Genomic DNA, 25,611 nt, shown 5'->3' on the forward strand with positions numbered 1-25,611 from the left:
CTGGTGAAGTTTCGGTGTGTTACCCCCCTTCTCATTATAGCTTTAATCAGTGGCTACATAGTGAGATAAATTACAGCCAAAGGGGGAAGATAATTTGGGGATAATTCTCTCAATGTATTCTTCTGAAGGTGATGTATGTGATGTGCAAGGAACCAAACCAGGACATACACAATATTAATATACCATGTAACATATACATAGTGTATACAGTATGTACACACATACATAAATCCAAATGCAGTAACCATACTGTAAAAGACATGAATGATGATGTCACAATGACAGAGAATCTCCCACAATGGCTGATGACATCATAATGCCAGATCAATTCCAGCTGACTGTCCAATCAGGAGGCAGGAAAATAGCCACGCCCATTGAAAATTGACCAATCCGGAGCAAGATAGTGCAGTCCTGCCCCCTGGCCAAGGTATAAAAGGCAGCACGCGCAGCCAGGTGGGCAGAGACAACATGGATCATCAGACAGGCAACATGGTGGAGCAGGTAATCCTGAAAGAATATAACCAGATTCAGGAGCAGCTCCACAGCCTGGATGAAGTGTACATCCAATACTACAGCAAACAGGATGAGGACAGCAAAAATGGTGAACAACTGGAGAATAAAATCTCAGAGGATGAAGAAATAGAGGCAGAAGTGCAACCACAGGCATCAAAGAAGCTGGAGAAAGCTATGGGTAGACCAAGAAACCGCTTTTTAGCCCTGCTCCGGAGACCACGGAGGTGGATTGCTGGTCTCAGACACAGAGGAACCTATATCGTCAATGAGGAACCTTCTAATGAGATCCCTGGACCCAGTCATATCAACATGGAGGACAGTATGGCCGACAGCAAAGGTAGAAAATTACTAAGGGTCAGCCAGGTATTCAGAAACAACATGGATCATCAGACAGGCAACATGGTGGAGCAAGTCATCCTGAAAGAATATAAACAGATTCAGGAGCAGCTCCACAGCCTGGATGAAGTGCACATCCAATACTATAGCAAACAGGATGAGGACAGCAAAAATGGTGAACAACTGGAGAATAAAATCTCAGAGGATGAAGAAATAGAGGCAGAAGTGCAACCACAGGCGTCAAAGAAGCTGGAGAAAGCTATGGGTAGACCAAGAAACCGCTTTTTAGCCCTGCTCCGGAGACCACGGAGGTGGATTGCTGGTCTCAAACACAGAGGAACCTATATCGTCAATGAGGAACCTTCTAATGAGATCCCTGGACCCAGTCATATCAACATGGAGGACAGTATGGCCGACAGCAAAGGTAGGAAATTACTAAGGATCATTTCTATGTAAAAGAAGTGTTAATTGCACATAGCACAATCGATGTATGTAGTTTATATGGATATTTAACCCCTTACCGACATGTGACGTATTAGTACGTCACATGCTGGGTCCCGGTGCCGAGCCCTCTCCATAGCCGATTGCAGGTGTTTTCCTGCGATGGCGGCGCGTGGGCGCATGGGCGCATAGAACTGATATAAATATAAATAAACAGTAAAAATCATAAACACATTGGGGGTCATTTACTAAGGGCCCGATTCGCATTTTCCCGATGTGTTACCCGAATATTTCCGATTTGCGGCGATTTCCCCTGAATTGCCAAGGGTTTCTGGCGCACGCGGTCGGATTGTGGCGCATCGGCACCGACATGCACACGACGGAAATCGGGGTCCGTGGCCGAACGAAAACCCGACGGATTCGGAAAAATCGCCGCATTTAAAAAAAAATTGTGTTGCGGAGCTTGCACTTACCTTCACTCAGCCCGGCTCGGTGTCTTCCAGTGCGTTCCAGGAAACTTCAGCGCAGTAGCGCCACCTGGTGGACGTCGGAGGAACTGCCTTAATAAATCCCGGCCGGACCCGAATCCAGCGCAGAGAATGCGCCGGTGGATCGCGAATGGACCGGGTAAGAAAATCTGCCCCATTAGGTATCGCTGCGTCCAAAAATGCCCTATATATCAAAATATGATAACGTTTTTAACCGCGTTTAACCCCGTTTTAAAAAAAAATTTAAATTCCTTAAAAAGTGATCAAAAGGTCGTAAAGTCCTAAAAATTATAACATTGTAAACGTCATCAAAATCCACAAAAAAACGGCACCACCCACAGCTCCATACACCAAAGTATAAAAAAGTTATTAGTGCCAGAAGATGGCAAAATCCCCCAAAAAAATTTTGTACAGGAGGTTTTAATTTGTTTAAATGTATGAAAACATTATAAAACCTATATAAATTTGTTATCCCCGTAATCGTACCGACCCAAAGAATAAAGTAGACATGTCATTTGGGGCGTACAGTGAAATCCGTAAAATCCAAGCCCACAAGAATACGGCACAAATGCGTTGAAAACGCAAAAACGAAAAAGGGCTGCGGCGGGAAGGGGTTAATCTGTTGGCTGCGAACACTCAGACAATCTTCCCAGGACAGAGTTCACCAAATAAGACCAAATCTTCCTGCATTCCGAGGCAACTTAAGCCACACTTCATTGGCTATTTGGAACTGCGGGAAAAGTGAGAAGGTGTTAACAGAACTGCAGAGAAGCTACAACGAGAGATTGAATTTGCCCTCCATCTTTCAACTGTATTGGTGGCCTCAGGCGGCCGATACTATTGAAAGATGTGGAAGTACAGGAAGCAGTAAGTTACTGATTAAAATGCCATGTTGGCAATCCACGGTAAATAAGTGGATTTTGGTTGTAGTTTGGGCACTCAGTCTCCAAAAGGTTTGCCATCATTGGTTTAGACCATGTTTACACTGCACTGATTAAAAGAAGCAGCGATTAGTTGACAGTAAATATACATTTATGCATAGTGACATGTATTGGACACAAATCTTTTTGCTAAATTGTATTATCACCCAGTAAATGTGGTTTTATTTACCGCGATAATATGCCATGTCTCATTCCACTAACATGATATATATATATATGCTTTTTTACAGCCAGTATGTCACATACAGAAGACCAGAAGGATGATGAAGGGAAACAGCACACCATAAAATCTAGCAGAAAGAAGATGGATACTTGTAGATCTGCGCAGGATGTCTGCCGTGACCCCAGCTCTATTGACCCTACTACCAGAGAGGAGCTACGCAGGTCTGCACAGTCATCTTCGAGCAGCGGATACCAGGATACCACAGCTGAAACCTCTGTGGTAGCAGCCGGCACCTCTGCCCAAGCATTCGCTGCCACCGTGCCCCTATCACTGGAGTCCTTCACGTTCCACCGCTCACTGGGTCAAGGAGGTTTTGCTCAAGTCTACCTAGCGACAGATAGGATCCGCAGAGAGCGTGTCGCCATCAAGGTCCTCAATAAAAGGGTTTACACTCAAGCTGGCTACAGCTTTGGAGAGCGCCACATCCTTCAACTCTCCCATGCCAGCCCATTTCTCATCCATGGGCTGGCCGCCTTCCACACTCTTAACTTTGTCTATTATGTGATGGAAGTGGCCACTAGAGGGGACCTGCATGATCTTATCCTAAAAATCTGTCCTCTTGATACAGTGACTGTAAGATTCATCATAGCAGAAGTGGTCTGTGGCACAGAATTCCTCCACAGCAAAGGGATTCTTCATCGAGATCTAAAGCCAGAAAATCTGCTCCTGACCACGGAAGGCCATATCAAAATCACTGATTTTGGCCTAGCTGTGAAAGGTGTTTCTAAGAGGATTACAGATGACTGTAGGGGGACGCCAGGATATGCAGCCCCAGAAATAATCCGTGGCTTACCACATGGGAGAGCCGTGGATTATTTTGCCATTGGTGTTACCCTTTATGGGCTGGTGACAGCAACGTTACCATTCCCTGGAGAAGGACCAAGAGATTGTGAGCAATCTGTCCTCTATCATGAACCACACTTCCCAGAGTCTCTTCCTCCTGACACAGTCAGCATTTTACAAGGACTGTTGTGCAAAGACCAGTTCCATCGCCTTGGAGTCAAAGGAGACATCAGGGAACATCAATTCTTCTCTGATATAAACTGGGAAGATGTGGAAGCTAGGAAGATGGCACCACCAGAGATCCTGAGGTCAGAAGCCATTGACCTCAATGTGGAAGATACTATGGACTATGCTGAACCACCACACTACATAAAATCTAAGTACCAAAAAATGTTCAACCAGTTCAGCTTTGTATGTCCAGAATGGTCAACACAGTATCACCCTGTCATCACCAGGAACTGGGTGGCCACACTCTTTAACAGATGGTCATCCCAATAGTAAGAACAGTCCAAGGACAATGGTGGTGGATGGCCCATTGCTCCCAGCCTAATTCTTCACCCCAATCTCCTAGTTCCTCCATAACCCCATGAAGACGCCCATGTAGCTTGCAGCTTGACCACCAGTATAGTATAATCAGTGGAGGCAACACTACTGCAATGGAGCAGGTAAGTAGTAGGACGACATCCATTACTCTTCTCATTGTAGTGCGCAGGGCAATGATGTGTATATAATGAATGATTTTTCTTCAGTATTAATGTGTATTAATCATTAGAAGTATCTGCTGCCATCTTATCTTAACACACCGACAGGCAGAGGGTAACCACAATCAATTATAGATGAGTCTCTTGCATGTAAGATGTAAAATACGGAAATGATAGGTGTCCATAGCCATTGCTATATAAATGTGCATAGAATTAACTAGTGATTTAGGATCCTCTATGGAAATCCCAAATCTAGAATGAGCAGAGACTTCAGTAAATCAATTAAGGTCTCCGGATTTGTATGGTAGTAGATGTTGTGTCATGTATATTTGTATCCCGAGCTCCATGTTTAGTAATAATCACTTACATACATTTTCTGTTGTTTCTGTAGATCACTGCTCCAGTTCAAGGACTCGCTGTATCCTCCATAATGTGAGACATTTACTGAACTTGACCTGCAGGTAGCGTCTTGCGCCTTCATCCCCTGGAATTGACCTAAAGGTAGCGACTTGCTCCTTCACCCAAAGCAAATGGACTGCCTAAAGGTAGCATCTAGCATGTTTGCCTAGCGTCCATAGACCTTCTGAAGGTAGCCTCTGGCTCCTTCACCCACCGCAAATGGACTGCCTAAAGGTAGAATCTAGCATGTTTGCCTAGCGTCCATAGACCTTCTGAAGGTAGCCTCTGGCTCCTTCACCCACCGCAAATGGACTGCCTAAAGGTAGCATCTAGCATGTTTGCCTAGCGTCCATAGACCTTCTGAAGGTAGCCTCTGGCTCCTTCACCCACCGCAAATGGACTGCCTAAAGGTAGCATCTAGCATGTTTGCCTAGCGTCCATAGACCTTCTGAAGGTAGCCTCTGGCTCCTTCACCCACCGCAAATGGACTGCCTAACGGTAGCATCTAGCATGTTTGCCTAGCGTCCATAGACCTTCTGAAGGTAGCCTCTGGCTCCTTCACCCACCGCAAATGGACTGCCAACAGGTAGCATCTCGAATGTTTTCCTGGCGTCCATAGACCTTCTGAAGGTAGCCTCTGGCTCCTTCATCCACCGCAAATGGACTGCCTAAAGGTAGCATCTAGCATGTTTGCCTAGCGTCCATAGACCTTCTGAAGGTAGCCTCTGGCTCCTTCACCCACCGCAAATGGACTGCCTAAAGGTAGCATCTAGCATGTTTGCCTAGCGTCCATAGACCTTCTGAAGGTAGCCTCTGGCTCCTTCACCCACCGCAAATGGACTGCATAACGGTAGCATCTAGCATGTTTGCCTAGCGTCCATAGACCTTCTGAAGGTAGCCTCTGGCTCCTTCACCCACCGAAATTGGACTGCCTAAAGGTAGCATCTAGCATGTTTGCCTAGCGTCCATAGACCTTCTGAAGGTAGCCTCTGGCTCCTTCACCCACCGCAAATGGACTGCCGACAGGTAGCATCTTGCATGTTTGCCTAGCGTCCATAGACCTTCCGAAGGTAGCCTCTGGCTCCTTCATCCACCGCAAATGGACTGCCAACAGGTAGCATCTTGCATGTTTGCCTAGCGTCCATAGACCTTCTGAAGGTAGCCTCAGGCTCCTTCACCCACCGCAAATGGAATGCCATCAGGAATCATCTTGCATGTTTGCCTAGCATCCATGAAAACCTCCATCAGTGACCATCAGGCTCTAGCATTAGCGAGAGCATAGACCCAGTCAAGAAGGTAGCACATGAAGAAGTCATAAAGACCTGTGTTTTTTTCCACCAAGACGTCTTCTAATCCCTCCTTGGGCAACACAGAGGCTCAGTGGTTAGCACTGTGGCCTTGCAGCATCTGGGTCCAGATAGCTCATGGACAGCGCTGCATGGAGTTAGTATATTCTCCCTGTGTTTGCGTGGGTTTCCTCCGGGCACTCCGGTTTCCTCCCACATCCCAAAAATATACTGAAAGGTTAATTGGCTTCTCTCCAAATTGTCCCAAAGAATTAATGAAGGTTGTCCCTGCACAACACCAACATCGGCAGGAGATAGATCCATCATAAAATAAAAGATTCATTTGATGATTTTAAATACAATTGATGATTTCTGTCTTTCATTATATAGATCATTTACTGCAATATGTGTCCATAGAGCTTAGGCTAGGAGAGATAGCTGTTTTTCAGCATCTGAGGGGTTCATTATAAAGGTATCATGTAAAACAAATGTATTGTATAGGGGCAAGGTATATTACATTTACATCCTCTTTAAATAAAGAAGTTAAATGTGGGGTTGGCTGGATAGTGTCATGTGAGAAACAAGAATTCTCCAGCCTAACTCCATGAATACAGCATCTGGGTATATCCAACATAGAGGAGAATTGCAGAGACGTTCTGAAGGTAGCCTCTGGCACCTTTACCCACCGTAAATGGACTGCAAACAGGTAGTGTAGCATCTTGCATTTTCCGCAGTGAGCAGAATTAAACCAGGATTTAACCGGATTTCAACACATCATACTATATGTAAGTAACATATCACTAATCTTGGCCACAAATAATGCTGTTTATAGCAATTACTATCATCTTCCCCCATATTCTTATATCTCCACCATTATCCCAATATTTCCCCACCTACTAATGAATTCTCGATATCAACATCTCTTCTGACTACTCTAATCTACAAACTATCCACCTGACCCGCTCTCAACCACCTCCTCCACCCTCTCTCTGTAGAGCATTATGGAATGCACGTTCCATATGCAACAAAGTCACTGATAATCATGACCTCTTTATTTCTCGGAAACTGTCTTTCCTGGGCCTGGCGGAAACATGGTTAAATCCTTCAGACACTGTTTCCACTGCTGCGCTCTGTTATGGTGGCCTCCGCTTTACACACACTCCCCGGAGCTGCAAAAAATAGGAATCGGAATAGAATAGCCTCTGCTTCCTTCACCCACCGCAAATGGACTGCCAACAGGTAGCATCTAGCATGATTGCCTAGTGTCCATAGACCTTCTGAAGGTAGCCTTTGGCTCATTCACCCACCGCAAATGGACTGCCAACAGGTAGCATCTCGCATGTTTGCCTGGCGTCCATAGACCTTCTAAAGGTAGCCTCTGGCTCCTTCACCCAACGCAAATGGACTGCCTAACGGTAGCATCTAGCATGATTGCCTAGCATCCATAGACCTTCTGAAGGTAGCATTTGGCTCATTCACCAACCGCAAATGGACTGCCAACAGGTAGCATCTCGCATGTTTGCCTGGCATCCATACACCTTCTGAAAGTAGCCTCTGGCTCCTTCACCCACCGCAAATGGACTGCCAAGTGGTAGCATCTAGCATGTTTGCCTAGCGTCCATAGACCTTCTGAAGGTAGCCTCTGGCTCCTCCACCCACCGCAAATGGACTGCCTAAAGGTAGCATCTAACATGTTTGCCTAGCGTCCATAGACCTTCTGAAGGTTGCCTCTGGCTCCTTCACCCACCGAAAATGGACTGCCTAAAGGTAGCATCTAACATGTTTGCCTAGCGTCCATAGACCTTCTGAAGGTAGCCTCTGGCTCCTTCACCCACCGCAAATGGACTGCCTAAAGGTTGCATCTAGCATGCTTGCCTAGCGTCCATAGACCTTCTGAAGGTTGCCTCTGGCTCCTTCACCCACCGCAAATGGACTGCCTAAAGGTAGCATCTAACATGTTTGCCTAGCGTCCATAGACCTTCTGAAGGTAGCCTCTGGCTCCTTCACCCACCGCAAATGGACTGCCTAAAGGTAGAATCTAGCATGTTTGCCTAGCGTCCATAGACCTTCTGAAGGTAGCCTCTGGCTCCTTCACCCACCGCAAATGGACTGCCTAAAGGTAGCATCTAACATGTTTGCCTAGCGCCCATAGACCTTCTGAAGGTTGCCTCTGGCTCCTCCACCCACCGCAAATGGACTGCCTAAAGGTTGCATCTAGCATGTTTGCCTAGCGTCCATAGACCTTCTGAAGGTAGCCTCTGGCTCCTTCACCCACCGCAAATGGACTGCCAAGTGGTAGCATCTAGCATGTTTGCCTAGCGTCCATAGACCTTCTGAAGGTAGCCTCTTTTGTTCTACCAACATGGATTACTATAACTAGCAGTGGCAGGGGCCCTCTGTGGGGATAGAGGCCCTGGTCATAGAGTAAGTGGCAAGAGGAAAAACTAAGAAACAGCAAGATTTGTCTAAATTCTCCTCTTGAAGCAGGCTGACCATCCATAGAGTAAATTACAGCCTATTCATATGATTGTTCTCATTGGGGCACATTTACCTACCCGATCCAGTTGCGATCCCACGGTGTGTTCTCCGACGAGGATTCGGCTCTCTGCGCCCAATGTCCACCAGGTGTCGCTCCTTCTTCTTCCTGGTCCATGTAAGTGCATGTCAAGCGACACAAATTCTTTTTTAAATATCGCGCTTTTTCCGAATCTGTCGGGTTTTACGATGGCCACACCCCCAATTTCCGTTGCATGCATGCCGGCGCCAATGCGCCACAATCCGATCGCGTGCGCCAAAAACCCGGGACAATTTGGCGCAAAACAGTAATATTCGGGAAACCCGACGGAAAAACGCAATTCGGGCCCTTAGTAAATGACTCCCATTGTGCTGACGCCCATTTAGCTAAAAATGAGGAAAAAAGAACTTGATGGATCAGATTTTTAGCAAAATTCTTATTGAATTCCTCTTAGTTCAAATCCATTCACCCATCTCCAGCTATGAGCTGACAATGTGCTTAGATTATCAGCATCATGGTTTATATACACTTTCATTTACCTTCTGAACTTTGTACTAGTATTTGACATAATAGAAAGAGAGATCACAGATAAGAGATCAATGAGATTCATATTACACATGACATTCTCAGCACTGCTATAACAGCCATAACAAACACTATCAGGTCTCCTATAGGCCTCCCTCCCTCATCCCTGAAAATGCTGTATTTTTGTCATATCTTATTTAATATTTGATCCAAGTGGTTTTGCTCAGAAAACAATTATAAAATTAAGGACCTTGGGAAAGCTGGGTTCATGCTGGCTGCCGTTCATAAACACATTACATGGAGCTTCCTGAACTGTCCAGACAGGGCTAATCAATCTGAGCTGGATGACTCATATACAACAGCTAGGGGAAGGCTCAGCGATTGATTACTTCTGCCTGTCAGGGACAACACAGGGAACAGGGACAACACAGGGAAAACAGCGTTTTCTCAAGTAGTGCATAATTAGAGTAAGAGGAGGGGTGTAGTTTATTGGCCCCCTCAGGATTCCCCATTGAACCTACTATCATGCTTTTGGGTAAACATTAACCATTTATGTGTATTGTGGGAGCCGGAAGGCACCTCCGGTCTCCACTCCATATAGGATTGACTGAGGATAGCAATCCTTTTTATACTCCTGTCTGCATTACTAATTATCGATCAGACCTTTGAGTCTGAATTGTTTCTTATTCATTTTTGGTTCCTGGGCTTTCTGAGGGCACTTGTGTATTCCATGGTTGCCCCAATTTCCATCAGAGACCACTTGTTTTCCCCTTTTTTCATTCCCTATTTTATGGTATATAACTTTGAATTGTATGTATTATCACTTCAATAAAGTATATTATGAATTTTTATTGATGGTCTTTGCGGCTTTCCTTGTTTGGGTTTTTAAGAAACCCTGAGTTCAGGGATTAAATAAGATATGTTTCTACATCAGTGTCGCTATAGCATTCTCAAGGTATGTTTGGTTCATACTGCATGCAATCTAGTGGTAGATTTCATAACTTCTGCAAGATATGTGAAGGCGTTCTTAGAAAATTGCAGTAAATAGCATAAAACTCCCAAAAAAAGCAGAAAGTTTATTTTTTTCCACTACTATGATGGAAAGCAACCTCTCTACATTGAAGTCAACAGGGAACATAAGGTGAACGGAGACTTTCAATTCACTTCGTTGTTAGTTTCCATGAAAAAAATTGTAGTGTGCAATGGAAACCCCTGACACAGGCTTTATATGTCTGCTTTCACTATGGAGGCAAGAGTATATGGCGCACCATCAATAAATGCCTGCTAAAACGTCTAGGTTCATATTTAAGGCGCACCAGATTATAAGGTGCACCTGATTAAAAGGATGAATGACCAGCAGTTGGCAAACATGTGCACAGTTCAAGGCAGCTATTGTCTGTAAGTACGGTTCATATATAAGGCACACTGGACTATAAGGCGCACCTTTGATTTATGAGAAAATCAAAGGATATTTTGTGCGCCTTATAGTCCGAAAAATATGGTAAGTTGTTTGGTGTAAATATAGTGAAAGAATGTCAGACAAGAATCCTCATGTGGAGCAGCACCGAAAGGAAATAAAAACCAGGTGCAAAAATCTTCCAAACGGGTTCAGACACAACCCACCGTATTAGTAAAGTTGGTGATGAAGAAGCACTCCATATCGTGAAAAAATATTAGCTTTATTCCACCGTGAAAAACATGCAACGTTTCACCTTATCAATAAAGGCATTTTCAAGCATCCAGTGTAAAAAATTGAGTGGTTTATATAGAGGGTGAACTAATCACCACAACATGTGTACATAAGTGACGTCATCAGTACTTCCGTAAATATAAAGTTCCGTGAATATAAACATTCTATTAAAAACAAGTGTTAAAACATGCCTACACATAGCGATATATCATTAAATGACCATCCATAATATGCAAGTATACAAAAACACCAATTCAGGTAAGTATATGGAAACTACTAAGGGAGACTCACATGCCTTCAACGTGAGAAGACCTACGTGTCTCCATGGTGATCGTAACTCCACCTAGGGCTTATTGGTATGCGTGGGAATCAATCCCAGCCCCAAAGTCCTGTGATTCTACTATATAAGTGCAAGATTTAAAAACCAAATCAAACATACACATATAAATTCTTATTGTTATAAGAGACATATGTCAAAAAATACATATTAATACCGATCTCCAATCGGACATCTAATAGCGATTTTTTTATGTGTGGACATGCGCATATTAGTCCCAGTATCCAATGTCGCCATCCTGGATAGTGGAATGTCTGCCCCAACTAGAAAGTATCCGCCCCGGGTGTCAAAGGAGGGACAGAGACGATCCACACGGGACTCAACGGAGAACGCAGAAGAGCGGTCCATCAGTGAGGAGGCATTATCATTAGAGATGAGCGAACATACTCGTCCGAGCTTGATGCTCGTTCGAGCATTAGCGTACTTGAAACTGCTCGTTGCTCGGACGAATACTTCGCCCGCTCGAGAAAATGGCATCTCCCGCCGTTTTGCTTTTTGGCGGCCAGAAACAGAGCCAATCACAAGCCAAGAGACTCTGCACTCCACCCAGCATGACGTGGTACCCTTACACTTCGATAGCAGTGGTTGGCTGGCCAGATCAGGTGACCCTGGAATAGACTAGCCCCTGCCTGCGCTGCTCGGATCATTCTGTGTCTGGATGCCGCTAGGGAGAGAGCTGCTGCTGGTTAGGGAAAGCGTTAGGGTGTTCTATTAGAATAGTGTTAGGCAGGAGTGATTCTACAAGAACCCAACAGCCCTTCTTAGGGCTACAATAACGTTTTATTTTACTCTTTTTTGTTTGCTTGTGGCTGGGCTTGCTGGCACTAGTAGTGCAGCTAGTACCATACTGTGAGGAATTTGCTGGGAGACCTGCGACCGTTGTGTTTAGCTCTTAGTGACACGCATATCCACCTCAAACACCGAAGTGGGACAATTTATTAGGGGTTTGAGTAGAATTAGGCAGAGTCTGCTGATTTTTTTTTTTTTTTAGCTGTATTTCATTTTATAGCTCAAACTCCTCTTGCAAAGCAGTGTGCTCTCATTGTAGGCTACAAAATAGCCATAGGAGAACCCCAACGGCTTACTTAGGCCTACAATAGCGTTATATTTCCCTTTTTTTTGTTTGCTTGTGGCTGGGCTTGCTGGCACTAGTAGTGCAGCTAGTACCATACTGTGAGGAATTTGCTGGGAGACCTGCGACCGTTGTGTTTAGCTCTTAGTGACACGCATATCCACCTCCAACACCGAAGTGGGACAATTTATTAGGGGTTTGAGTAGAATTAGGCAGAGTCTGCTGATTTTTTTTTTTTTTTTTACCTTTATTTCATTTTATAGCTCAAACTCATCTTGCAAAGCACAAAATCCAGTTGTGTGCTGTCAGTGTAGGTTAGAAACTAGCCATAGCAATAGGATAGCATCGTTTTGTTAAAAAAAAATAAAAAAATAAAAAAAAATAAACACAAAAATTTTTTTTTTCAAGTTTACACTTTAATTTGGAAAATGTTTAACCCGAGGGATAGGGGTAGAGGACGAGGGCGTGGACGTCGGCGTCCAACTACTGCAGGGGTCAGAGGCCGTGGTCCTGGGCGGGGTGAGACACCACCTGCTGATGGGGGAGCAGGGGAACGCCGCAGAGGTACACTCCCTAGGTTCATCATGTTTCAAGTTACTGGGACTCGTGGTAGAGCACTGTTGAGGCCAGAACAGTGCGAAGAGGTGATGTCGTGGATTGCGGACAATGCTTCTAGCCATTTGTCCACCAGTCAGTCTTCCACGCAGTCCACCCATGTCACCGAAATCGGCACTCCTCCAGCTCCTCCACCTCAGCCTCCTTCCCCCCAGTCTGCCCCCTCCCACCAAAATTTGGCATTTGAACCGGCATACTCTGAGGAACTGTTTTCTGGACCCTTCCCACAGTCACAAACCACTTGTCCTGCTGCTGCTGAGCTATTTTCCGATGCCCAGGTTTTCCACCAGTCGCAGTCTGTGGGTGATGATGACATTATTCACGTAGTGGAAGAAGTGTGTAAAGAGGTGTCGGACGATGAGGAGACACGGTTGTCAGACAGTGGTGAAGTTGTTGTCAGGGCAGGAAGTCGGATGGGGGAGCAGACTGAGGGATCGGAGGATGATGAGTTGACAGACCCAAGCTGGGTTGATAGGCCGGGTGAACACAGTGCTTCTGAGACGGAGGCGAGTCCTATAGCAGAACAGGTTGGAAGAGGCAGTGGTGGGGCCAGATGGAGAGGCAGGGCCAGAGCTGGTGCATCAGCGCCAAATGTTGCCCGTAGTCAAGCTCCCGTGGCGAGGGCTAGATTTTCAGAAGTCTGGAGGTTCTTTAAAGAAACACCGGATGACCGACGGACTGTGGTGTGCAACCTTTGCCAAACCAGGATCAGCAGGGGTTCCACCACTACTAGCTTAACTACCACCAGTATGCGCAGGCATCTGAATGCTAAACACCCCACTCAATGGCACCAAGCCCGTTCACCTCCGGCCGGGCACACCACTGCTCCTTCCCCTGTGTCATCTGCTAGTCAGCCCCCTGCCCAGGACCCCGGCCCAAACACCTCCCGTGCGAAAACCCCATCTTCGCCTCCACGATCCTCCACAGCATCCACCAGCGTTCAGCTCTCCATACCCCAGACGCTGGAGCGCAAAAGGAGGTATAGCGCAACCCACCCACACGCCCAAGCCCTCAACGTCCACATCTCCAAGTTGCTTAGCCTGGAGATGCTGCCCTATAGGCTGGTAGAGACCGAGGCCTTTCGAAACCTCATGGCGGCGGCCGCCCCTCGGTATTCGGTCCCCAGCCACCACTACTTTTCCCGATGTGCCGTCCCAGCCCTGCACAAGCACGTGTCAGAGAACATCCTCCGTGCCCTGACCAACGCCGTTTCTGACAAGGTCCACCTGACCACGGACACGTGGACGAGTGCTGCCGGGCAGGGCCACTATATATCGCTGACGGCACATTGGGTTAACTTGGTGGAGGCTGGGACCGAGTCTGACCCTGGGGCTGGTCATATACTGCCGACGCCGAGGATTGCGGGGCCTACCTCGGTCCAGGTCTCAAAGGCCTGATATGCCTCCTCCTCCTCCCACCCCTCCTCCACCTCCTCCTCTGAATTACCATCCGTGGGCATGGCGCCATCAGTCGGTAGCTCTAGGCACAGCAGCAGTGCCATCGCTAAGCGACAGCAGGCGGTGCTCAAACTGCTGAGCCTAGGCGATAAAAGGCACACCGCCCAAGAGTTATTACAGGGCATCACGGCGCAGACTGATCTGTGGCTGGCACCGCTGAACCTGAAGCCAGGCATGGTTTTGTGTGACAACGGCCGTAACCTGGTGGCAGCTCTGCAACTCGGCAGACTGACACATGTGCCATGCCTGGCCCATGTGTTAAATCTCATAGTCCAGCGTTTCCTCAAGACATACCCCAATCTGTCTGATTTGCTCACGAAGGTGCGCCGCATCTGTGTGCATTTCAGGAAGTCCAGCACAGATGCTGCCACTCTCAGGGCAGCGCAGCGTCGCCTCCAACTGCCCGCTCACCGACTGTTGTGCGACGTGCCCACGAGGTGGAATTCAACACTGACCATGTTATCCAGAGTTTACCAGCAGCGCAGAGCGATTGTAGACTGCCAGATGTCAACTTCCACCAGAACTGGTAGTCAGGTCAGTCAGCTTCCTCAAGTCTACAATGAGGAGTGGACGTGGATGTCTGATATCTGTCAGGTGCTGAGTAACTTTGAGGAGTCAACACAGATGGTCAGTGGTGATGCCGCCATCATCAGCCTCACCATCCCACTGCTTGGCCTTTTGAAAAACTCTCTGGTCAGCATGAAGTCGGAAGCTTTGCGCTCGTCACAAGAGATGGGGGAAGAAGATTCCCTTGTTGATAGCCAAAGCACCCTTAGGTCTGTTTCTCAGCGCATATCGGAGGCGGTGGAGGTGGAGGAGGATGAGGAGGAAGAGGAGGAGAATGTTGGCGAGACAGAAGAGGGGACCATTGTTCAGTCCTTCACTGTTCAGCGTGTATGGGCAGAAGAAGAGGAGTTGGAGGAGTTGGAGGAGGAGGAAATGGACAGTCAGGCCAGTGAGGGGAGTGAATTCTTGCGCGTTGGGACTCTGGCGCATATGGCAGATTTCATGCTAAGCTGCCTATCCCGTGACCCTCGCGTTCAAAGAATTTATTCCAGCACCGATTACTGGGTATTCACTCTCCTGGACCCACGGTACAAGCAAAATCTTTCCACTCTCATCCCTGGAGAGGAAAGGAGTGTGAGAATGCATGAATACCAGCAGGCCCTGGTGCACAAGCTGAAACAGTATTTCCCTTCTGACAGCGCTGGCGGCAGAGGGCGTACTTCTGCGGGACAAGTAGCGAGGGAGAGTAGGCGACCAGGCAGCTTGTCCAGCACTGGCAGAGGTACGCTTTACAAGGCCTTTGCCAGTTTTATGTCACCCCAGCAAGACACTGTCACCTGTCCCCAGTCTCGGCAGAGTAGGGCTGATCTTTACAGAAAGATGGTGAGGGAGTACGTAGCTGACCATACCATCGTCCTAAATGATCACACAGCTCCCTACAACTACTGGGTTTCAAAGCTGGACATGTGGCACGAACTGGCGCTGTACGCCTTGGAGGTTCTTGCCTGCCCTGCCGCTAGCGTGTTGTCTGAGCGGGTTTTCAGTGCAGCTGGTGGCATCATCACCGATAAGCGTACACGCCTGTCGACTGACAGCGCTGACAGGCTGACGCTTATCAAGATGAATAAAGCCTGGATTTCTCCGCATTTCCATTCTCCACCAGGTGAAAGAAGCTGAACCTGAATAATGTATGCACTCCTCCTCCTCATTGTCCTCCTTCTCCTCCTCTTTGTACACTAAAGCAGAGGAAACTGGCAATTTTTTCGCCAGGGCCAACTGGCTCTGGCTATAGTACTCTATGTATTTAATTTTTCTGGAGGGCCAACTACCCTGTCCTCTGTTTTAAACAATTTTTGGGAGTGCCACATACAGGCACTCAATCTATGTAATCTTTTTGGAGGACCAGCTACCTGCTCCTCTGGTTTGAAAACTTTTTTGGACTGCCACATACAGGCACTCAATCTATGTAATTTTTCTGGAGGACCAGCTACCTGCTCCTCTGGTTTGAAAACTTTTTTGGACTGCCACATACAGGCACTATCCAAATTACATTGTCTCCATAGCAGCCTCCACACGTCGTCTTTTTAGCTGCCTTCACACGTTGTCTCCATTGCTACCTCCACACGTCATCGCCATAGCTGCCTCCAAAAGTAGTCCATATAGCTGCCTCCATACATGGTCCCCTTATCAAACGAGCTGTGTCAGGCAGAATTTTGGGTTGTTTTCATGGCTTCCACATCAAACTTGTTAACTTTGTCGCCACCCTGCTGTGTAATCCACAAAATACACTGGCAAACTTTTATCATTTACCAATATTATTTCAGCGCTTCTTGCGCATCTGTTTACATTCCCCTCACCCACCATATCCTAAACTTATAAGAACGCTACTACACTTGATCTTATACAAAAGGTTCTTAGAAGTGCTGTTTGGGGAGTAGCCGAGAGACAGGGGCTTGGATTGGCGAAAGCTCGCCTGGCAGCGGAGCGCCAGCTCCATCCCAAGATCCAACTAACATAGTTTTAACTGCAGCACCTTTAATCTACTACTAGTTCACTGCCTCCATACATGGTCCCCTTATCAAACGAGCTGTGTCAGGCAGAATTTTGGGTTGTTTTCATGGCTTCCTCATCAAACTTAACTTTGTCGCCACCCTGCTGTGTAATCCACAAAATATACTGGCAAACTTTTATCATTTACCGATATTATTTGAGCGCTTCTTGCTCACCTCCTTTGGTTCCTCTCTGCCACCCATTGGTTTTAAGCCTGAGTCCATTTGGGGTATGTTGCCAACACACTCTCTAGCCTGCCACTGCTGCCGCTGCCTCTGCATGCCGTCCCCTATAGTGTCAGGGTCAATTATTGGATGTTTTAGATGCTATCTAGCCTCATTCGGTCACTCTGTCATTGCCATGCTGTTGCCCATAGTTTTGGCATAATGGTGCGATTAAGCAGCCTCAGAGGCATCCATGCATGCTGCCCCTGCTGTTTCCTGTCCATTTCCGTGGTGTTTCCATCCTTTTCTGAGGTTCCCAGGTGCTTGGCCAAGCTTCCCTGTGCAGATCCTTGGTCCCCTTGAAAAATGCTCGAGTCCCCTATTGACTTCAATGGGGCTCGTTATTCGAGCATCGGGAAAAGTTCGTCTCGAATAACGAGTACCCGAGCATTTTAGTGCTCGCTCATCTCTAATTATCATCTGACAAGACCTTTCGTTGCCAATAGGCCAAGAGGTCCGTGTCTGGTCCCATCCGGAATCATTATTCCTCCTCATGCGGCCACACCTCCAGCGTAGTTCAGTGCTCCGGAGTTCACCGTATCGAGGAAAGTCCCAAGAATTGTCCATTTCCCGGTCCCGAGGAGGCACTAGGGTGTAAAGAATAAAGAAGGAGAGTTACTGGGAATAAAGTGCTATTCAATACGTTGTAATCTGTATGTTTGTTGCAAAGATCATCAGTCAAACAAATTGATAATAGGACAAATGTGTCACTAAACGGAGGTCGTGTGTAGTGATCAAAGGCGATATTACTAGGGTTAGGCATCTTAATAATTACAGAAATACATTCAGAGGAAGGTCTCTATTGAGACCATTGGGATGTAGAGACCTTAATTTATGTATCCATTGGACCTCTCTTCGTTACAGCATCAATTCCCTATTCCCACCTCTTTTCTGTGGGGGGATCCTATATATAATCATAAATCTGAGGTCCTCTACCTTATGTCCGGCCTCGGAGAAATGGAATGGTACTGGTAAATGAAGTTTTTTAGTACGTATGCTAGATTTATGATTATTTAAACGTAATCTGCATTCAGTTGTGGTCTCACCCACGTATAAGAGCTTGCATGGACACTGGAGCACATAAATAACATAGTCTCTCCTGCAGGTTAAACAGAAATTAATTTTAAAAGAAACACCAGTAGTTGGATGGACAAAGGTGTCTCCCTTTGTCATCAGAGAACAATTGTCACAAGACATGCACGGGACACTGCCTGTACGGGTCAATCTTTCCCTAGTGGGACCTGCTACATTGGTTTTAACCAATAAATCTCTCAGGTTACGTCCTCTTCTGTAAGAGAAAAGGGGCGGAGATTGAAAGTGTTGAATCTGTTTGTAATAGGTACTTAGGATTCACCAATTTTTTACGTATAATTGCTGCAATTTTTTGGCTATGGAAGCCATAAGTAGAAATCATTGGTATGCGGGTGGTTGTCTTATTGGTAATCCTGTTGGACAGTAATGAAGATCTATCCAAGGTCTGTACTTTCTCCATGTGTTTGGTAATTAGTGATTTAGGGTAACCCCTTTTGATACATTTTTTACCCATCTCTGTTAACCCCTTTTCCTGTTCCTCTTTATCATCCACTATTTGTTTGACCCTCAGCATCTGGCTGAATGGTAAAGAACGCACCATATTACGTGGATGGTGACTGTCATATTTTAATAGTATGTTGCAATCTGTGGGTTTTACATACAGATTAGTCTTTAGGGTGTTGTCCTTCATATACACATCAGTATCTATCATCAGTGAAAGAATGTGGTGTTTAGTATGAGCGCCATATTAGGCTTGCTGGATATTTGATAAAGATAATGGCATTTGTAATATACAGTATAAAATTCCCACGTGCCTACTGACTAGCTGAACTCCAGATCCAAACAGATAAAAGTGCAGAGTTTATTCCAAAACTGGTGAAGTTTCGGTGTGTTACCCCCCTTCTCATTATAGCTTTAATCAGTGGCTACATAGTGAGATAAATTACAGCCAAAGGGGGAAGATAATTTGGGGATAATTCTCTCAATGTATTCTTCTGAAGGTGATGTATGTGATGTGCAAGGAACCAAACCAGGACATACACAATATTAATATACCATGTAACAGATACATAGTGTATACAGTATGTACACACATACATAAATCCAAATGCAGTAACCATACTGTAAAAGACATGAATGATGATGTCACAATGACAGAGAATCTCCCACAATGGCTGATGACATCATAATGCCAGATCAATTCCAGCTGACTGTCCAATCAGGAGGCAGGAAAATAGCCACGCCCATTGAAAATTGACCAATCCGGAGCAAGATAGTGCAGTCCCGCCCCCTGGCCAAGGTATAAAAGGCAGCACGCGCAGCCAGGTGGGCAGAGACAACATGGATCATCAGACAGGCAACATGGTGGAGCAGGTAATCCTGAAAGAATATAACCAGATTCAGGAGCAGCTCCACAGCCTGGATGAAGTGTACATCCAATACTACAGCAAACAGGATGAGGACAGCAAAAATGGTGAACAACTGGAGAATAAAATCTCAGAGGATGAAGAAATAGAGGCAGAAGTGCAACCACAGGCATCAAAGAAGCTGGAGAAAGCTATGGGTAGACCAAGAAACCGCTTTTTAGCCCTGCTCCGGAGACCACGGAGGTGGATTGCTGGTCTCAGACACAGAGGAACCTATATCGTCAATGAGGAACCTTCTAATGAGATCCCTGGACCCAGTCATATCAACATGGAGGACAGTATGGCCGACAGCAAAGGTAGAAAATTACTAAGGGTCAGCCAGGTATTCAGAAACAACATGGATCATCAGACAGGCAACATGGTGGAGCAAGTCATCCTGAAAGAATATAAACAGATTCAGGAGCAGCTCCACAGCCTGGATGAAGTGCACATCCAATACTATAGCAAACAGGATGAGGACAGCAAAAATGGTGAACAACTGGAGAATAAAATCTCAGAGGATGAAGAAATAGAGGCAGAAGTGCAACCACAGGCGTCAAAGAAGCTGGAGAAAGCTATGGGTAGACCAAGAAACCGCTTTTTAGCCCTGCTCCGGAGACCACGGAGGTGGATTGCTGGTCTCAAACACAGAGGAACCTATATCGTCAATGAGGAACCTTCTAATGAGATCCCTGGACCCAGTCATATCAACATGGAGGACAGTATGGCCGACAGCAAAGGTAGGAAATTACTAAGGATCATTTCTATGTAAAAGAAGTGTTAATTGCACATAGCACAATCGATGTATGTAGTTTATATGGATATTTAACCCCTTACCGACATGTGACGTATTAGTACGTCACATGCTGGGTCCCGGTGCCGAGCCCTCTCCATAGCCGATTGCAGGTGTTTTCCTGCGATGGCGGCGCGTGGGCGCATGGGCGCATAGAACTGATATAAATATAAATAAACAGTAAAAATCATAAACACATTGGGGGTCATTTACTAAGGGCCCGATTCGCATTTTCCCGACATGTTACCCGAATATTTCCGATTTGCGGCGATTTCCCCTTAATTGCCACGGGTTTCTGGCGCACGCGGTCGGATTGTGGCGCATCGGCACCGACATGCACACGACGGAAATCGGGGTCCGTGGCCGAACGAAAACCCGACGGATTCGGAAAAATCGCCGCATTTAAAAAAAAATTGTGTTGCGGAGCTTGCACTTACCTTCACTCAGCCCGGCTCGGTGTCTTCCAGTGCGTTCCAGGAAACTTCAGCGCAGTAGCGCCACCTGGTGGACGTCGGAGGAACTGCCTTAATAAATCCCGGCCGGACCCGAATCCAGAGCAGAGAATGCGCCGGTGGATCGCGAATGGACCGGGTAAGAAAATCTGCCCCATTAGGTATCGCTGCGTCCAAAAATGCCCTATATATCAAAATATGATAACGTTTTTAACCGCGTTTAACCCCGTAGCGGAAAATCGCGCCCAAAGTCGAAAATGGCAATTTTTTGCCATTTTAAAAAAAAATTTAAATTCCTTAAAAAGTGATCAAAAGGTCGTAAAGTCCTAAAAATTATAACATTGTAAACGTCATCAAAATCCACAAAAAAACGGCACCACCCACAGCTCCATACACCAAAGTATAAAAAAGTTATTAGTGCCAGAAGATGGCAAAATCCCCCAAAAAAATTTTGTACAGGAGGTTTTAATTTGTTTAAATGTATGAAAACATTATAAAACCTATATAAATTTGTTATCCCCGTAATCGTACCGACCCAAAGAATAAAGTAGACATGTCATTTGGGGCGTACAGTGAAATCCGTAAAATCCAAGCCCACAAGAATACGGCAGAAATGCGTTGAAAACGCAAAAACGAAAAAGGGCTGCGGCGGGAAGGGGTTAATCTGTTGGCTGCGAACACTCAGACAATCTTCCCAGGACAGAGTTCACCAAATAAGACCAAATCTTCCTGCATTCCGAGGCAACTTAAGCCACACTTCATTGGCTATTTGGAACTGCGGAAAAAGTGAGAAGGTGTTAACAGAACTGCAGAGAAGCTACAACGAGAGATTGAATTTGCCCTCCATCTTTCAACTGTATTGGTGGCCTCAGGCGGCCGATACTATTGAAAGATGTGGAAGTACAGGAAGCAGTAAGTTACTGATTAAAATGCCATGTTGGCAATCCACGGTAAATAAGTGGATTTTGGTTGTAGTTTGGGCACTCAGTCTCCAAAAGGTTTGCCATCATTGGTTTAGACCATGTTTACACTGCACTGATTAAAAGAAGCAGCGATTAGTTGACAGTAAATATACATTTATGCATAGTGACATGTATTGGACACAAATCTTTTTGCTAAATTGTATTATCACCCAGTAAATGTGGTTTTATTTACCGCGATAATATGCCATGTCTCATTCCACTAACATGATATATATATATATATATGCTTTTTTACAGCCAGTATGTCACATACAGAAGACCAGAAGGATGATGAAGGGAAACAGCACACCATAAAATCTAGCAGAAAGAAGATGGATACTTGTAGATCTGCGCAGGATGTCTGCCGTGACCCCAGCTCTATTGACCCTACTACCAGAGAGGAGCTACGCAGGTCTGCACAGTCATCTTCGAGCAGCGGATACCAGGATACCACAGCTGAAACCTCTGTGGTAGCAGCCGGCACCTCTGCCCAAGCATTCGCTGCCACCGTGCCCCTATCACTGGAGTCCTTCACGTTCCACCGCTCACTGGGTCAAGGAGGTTTTGCTCAAGTCTACCTAGCGACAGATAGGATCCGCAGAGAGCGTGTCGCCATCAAGGTCCTCGATAAAAGGGTTTACACTCAAGCTGGCTACAGCTTTGGAGAGCGCCACATCCTTCAACTCTCCCATGCCAGCCCATTTCTCATCCATGGGCTGGCCGCCTTCCACACTCTTAACTTTGTCTATTATGTGATGGAAGTGGCCACTAGAGGGGACCTGCATGATCTTATCCTAAAAATCTGTCCTCTTGATACAGTGACTGTAAGATTCATCATAGCAGAAGTGGTCTGTGGCACAGAATTCCTCCACAGCAAAGGGATTCTTCATCGAGATCTAAAGCCAGAAAATCTGCTCCTGACCACGGAAGGCCATATCAAAATCACTGATTTTGGCCTAGCTGTGAAAGGTGTTTCTAAGAGGATTACAGATGACTGTAGGGGGACGCCAGGATATGCAGCCCCAGAAATAATCCGTGGCTTACCACATGGGAGAGCCGTGGATTATTTTGCCATTGGTGTTACCCTTTATGGGCTGGTGACAGCAACGTTACCATTCCCTGGAGAAGGACCAAGAGATTGTGAGCAATCTGTCCTCTATCATGAACCACACTTCCCAGAGTCTCTTCCTCCTGACACAGTCAGCATTTTACAAGGACTGTTGTGCAAAGACCAGTTCCATCGCCTTGGAGTCAAAGGAGACATCAGGGAACATCAATTCTTCTCTGATATAAACTGGGAAGATGTGGAAGCTAGGAAGATGGCACCACCAGAGATCCTGAGGTCAGAAGCCATTGACCTCAATGTGGAAGATACTATGGACTATGCTGAACCACCACACTACATAAAATCTAAGTACCAAAAAATGTTCAACCAGTTCAGCTTTGTATGTCCAGAATGGTCAACACAGTATCACCCTGTCATCACCAGGAACTGGGTGGCCACACTCTTTAACAGATGGTCATCCCAATAGTAAGAACAGTCCAAGGACAATGGTGGTGGATGGCCCATTGCTCCCAGCCTAATTCTTCATCCCAATCTCCTAGTTCCTCCATGACCCCATGAAGACGCCCATGTAGCTTGCAGCTTGACCACCAGTATAGTATAATCAGTGGAGGCAACACTACTGCAATGGAGCAGGTAAGTAGTAGGACGACATCCATTACTCTTCTCATTGTAGTGCGCAGGGCAATGATGTGTATATAATGAATGATTTTTCTTCAGTATTAATGTGTATTAATCATTAGAAGTATCTGCTGCCATCTTATCTTAACACACCGACAGGCAGAGGGTAACCACAATCAATTATAGATGAGTCTCTTGCATGTAAGATGTAAAATATGGAAATGATAGGTGTCCATAGCCATTGCTATATAAATGTGCATAGAATTAACTAGTGATTTAGGATCCTCTACGGAAATCCCAAATCTAGAATGAGCAGAGACTTCAGTAAATCAATTAAGGTCTCCGGATTTGTATGGTAGTAGATGTTGTGTCATGTATATTTGTATCCCGAGCTCCATGTTTAGTAATAATCACTTACATACATTTTCTGTTGTTTCTGTAGATCACTGCTCCATAATGTGAGACATTTACTGAACTTGACCTGCAGGTAGCGTCTTGCGCCTTCATCCCCTGGAATTGACCTAAAGGTAGCGACTTGCTCCTTCACCCAAAGCAAATGGACTGCCTAAAGGTAGCATCTAGCATGTTTGCCTAGCGTCCATAGACCTTCTGAAGATAGCCTCTGGCTCCTTCACCCACTGCAAATGGACTACTAAGAGGTAGCATCTAGCATGTTTGCCTAGCGTCCATAGACCTTTTGAGGGTAGCCTCTGGCTCCTTCACCAACCGCATATGGACTGCCAACAGGTAGCATCTAGCATGTTTGCCTGGCGTCCATAGACCTTCTGAAGGTAGCCTCTGGTTCCTTCAGCCACCGCAAATGGACTGCCTAAAGGTAGCATCTAGCATGTTTGCCTAGCGTCCATAGACCTTCTGAAGGTAGCCTCTGGCTCCTTCACCCACCACAAATGGACTGCCTAAAGGTAGCATCTAGCATGTTTGCCTAGCATCCATAGACCTTTTGAGGGTAGCCTCTGGCTCCTTCACCAACCGCAAATGGACTGCCAACAGGTAGCATCTACCATATTTGCCGGGCGTCCATTGACCTTCTGAAGGTAGCCTCTGGTTCCTTCAGCCACCGCAAATGGACTGCCTAAAGGTAGCATCTAGCATGTTTGCCTAGCGTCCATAGACCTTCTGAAGGTAGCCTCTGGCTCCTTCACCCACCGCAAATGGACTGCCTAAAGGTAGCATCTAGAATGGTTGCCTAGCGTCCATAGACGTTCTGAAGGTAGCCTCTGGCTCCTTCACCCACCGCAAATGGACTGCCGAAAGGTAGCATCTAGCATGTTTGCCTAGCGTCCATAGACCTTCTGAAGGTAGCCTCTGGCTCCTTCACCCACCGCAAATGGACTGCCTAACGGTAGCATCTAGCATGTTTGCCTAGCGTCCATAGACCTTCTGAAGGTAGCCTCTGGCTCCTTCACCCACCACAAATGGACTGCCTAGCGGTAGCATCTAGAATGTTTTCCTGGCGTCCATAGACCTTCTGAAGGTAGCCTCTGGCTCCTTCACTCACCGCAAATGGACTGCCTAAAGGTAGCATCTAGCATGGTTGCCTAGCGTCCATAGACGTTCTGAAGGTAGCCTCTGGCTCCTTCACCCACCGCAAATGGACTGCCGAAAGGTAGCATCTAGCATGTTTGCCTAGCGTCAATAGACCTTCTGAAGGTAGCCTCTGGCTTCTTCACCCACCGCAAATGGACTGCCTAACGGTAGCATCTAGCATGTTTGCCTAGCGTCCATAGACCTTCTGAAGGTAGCCTCTGGCTCCTTCACCCACCACAAATGGACTGCCTAGCGGTAGCATCTAGAATGTTTTCCTGGCGTCCATAGACCTTCTGAAGGTAGCCTCTGGCTCCTTCACTCACCGCAAATGGACTGCCAACAGGTAGCATCTAGCATGTTTGCCTAGTGTCCATAGACCGTCTGAAGGTAGCCTGTGGCTCCTTCACCCACCGCAAATGGACTGCCAACAGGTAGCATCTAGCATGTTTGCCTGGCGTCCATAGACCTTCTGAAGGTAGCCTCTGGCTCCTTCACCCCTCGCAAATGGACTGCCAAGAGGTAGCATCTAGCATGTTTGCCTAGCATCCATAGACCTTCTGAAGGTAGCCTCTGGCTCCTTCACCCACCGCAAATGGACTGCCAACAGGTAGCATCTCGCATGTTTGCCTGGT

General features: G+C 46.4%; 2 protein-coding genes across 3 annotated transcripts; both read left to right on the forward strand.

Moving 5' to 3' along the window:
* Positions 1–477: 477 nt before the first annotated feature.
* Positions 478–5,135, forward strand: LOC140076834 (protein kinase C-like 1B). Its single transcript, XM_072123576.1, has 3 exons — positions 478–1,273; positions 2,950–4,390; positions 4,818–5,135. The coding sequence occupies exons 1-2, from the start codon at positions 490–492 to the stop codon at positions 4,221–4,223; spliced, it is 2,058 nt and encodes a 685-aa protein (XP_071979677.1). The 5' UTR covers positions 478–489; the 3' UTR covers positions 4,224–4,390; positions 4,818–5,135.
* Positions 5,136–19,484: 14,349 nt separating this feature from the next.
* Positions 19,485–24,210, forward strand: LOC140076897 (protein kinase C-like 1B). 2 transcript variants are annotated; one of them, XR_011849673.1, is made up of 3 exons: positions 19,485–20,280; positions 22,006–23,446; positions 23,874–24,210. XR_011849673.1 is itself a non-coding variant. In XM_072123682.1 (2 exons), the coding sequence occupies exons 1-2, from the start codon at positions 19,497–19,499 to the stop codon at positions 23,277–23,279; spliced, it is 2,058 nt and encodes a 685-aa protein (XP_071979783.1). In that variant the 5' UTR covers positions 19,485–19,496; the 3' UTR covers positions 23,280–23,839. The 2 variants fall into 2 exon arrangements, 1 of the variants encoding a protein (XP_071979783.1); XM_072123682.1 differs by lacking the exon at positions 23,874–24,210 and having other exon boundaries at positions 22,006–23,839.
* Positions 24,211–25,611: the final 1,401 nt, after the last annotated feature.

Source organism: Engystomops pustulosus, chromosome 9 (genome assembly GCF_040894005.1).
Source record: "Engystomops pustulosus chromosome 9, aEngPut4.maternal, whole genome shotgun sequence".
In the NCBI taxonomy this organism is placed as follows: Eukaryota; Metazoa; Chordata; class Amphibia; order Anura; family Leptodactylidae; genus Engystomops; species Engystomops pustulosus.

What these genes read in the sequence shown, in the direction of transcription:
- LOC140076834 (XM_072123576.1), top strand. Translation starts at nt 490, where the DNA reads ATGGTGGAGCAGGTAATCCTGAAAGAATATAACCAGATTCAGGAGCAG. An exon ending in CAGTATGGCCGACAGCAAAG is followed by an intron (nt 1,274 to 2,949) that starts GTAGGAAATTAC and finishes GCTTTTTTACAG; the next exon opens with CCAGTATGTCACATACAGAA.
- LOC140076897 (XM_072123682.1), top strand. Translation starts at nt 19,497, where the DNA reads ATGGTGGAGCAGGTAATCCTGAAAGAATATAACCAGATTCAGGAGCAG. An exon ending in CAGTATGGCCGACAGCAAAG is followed by an intron (nt 20,281 to 22,005) that starts GTAGGAAATTAC and finishes GCTTTTTTACAG; the next exon opens with CCAGTATGTCACATACAGAA.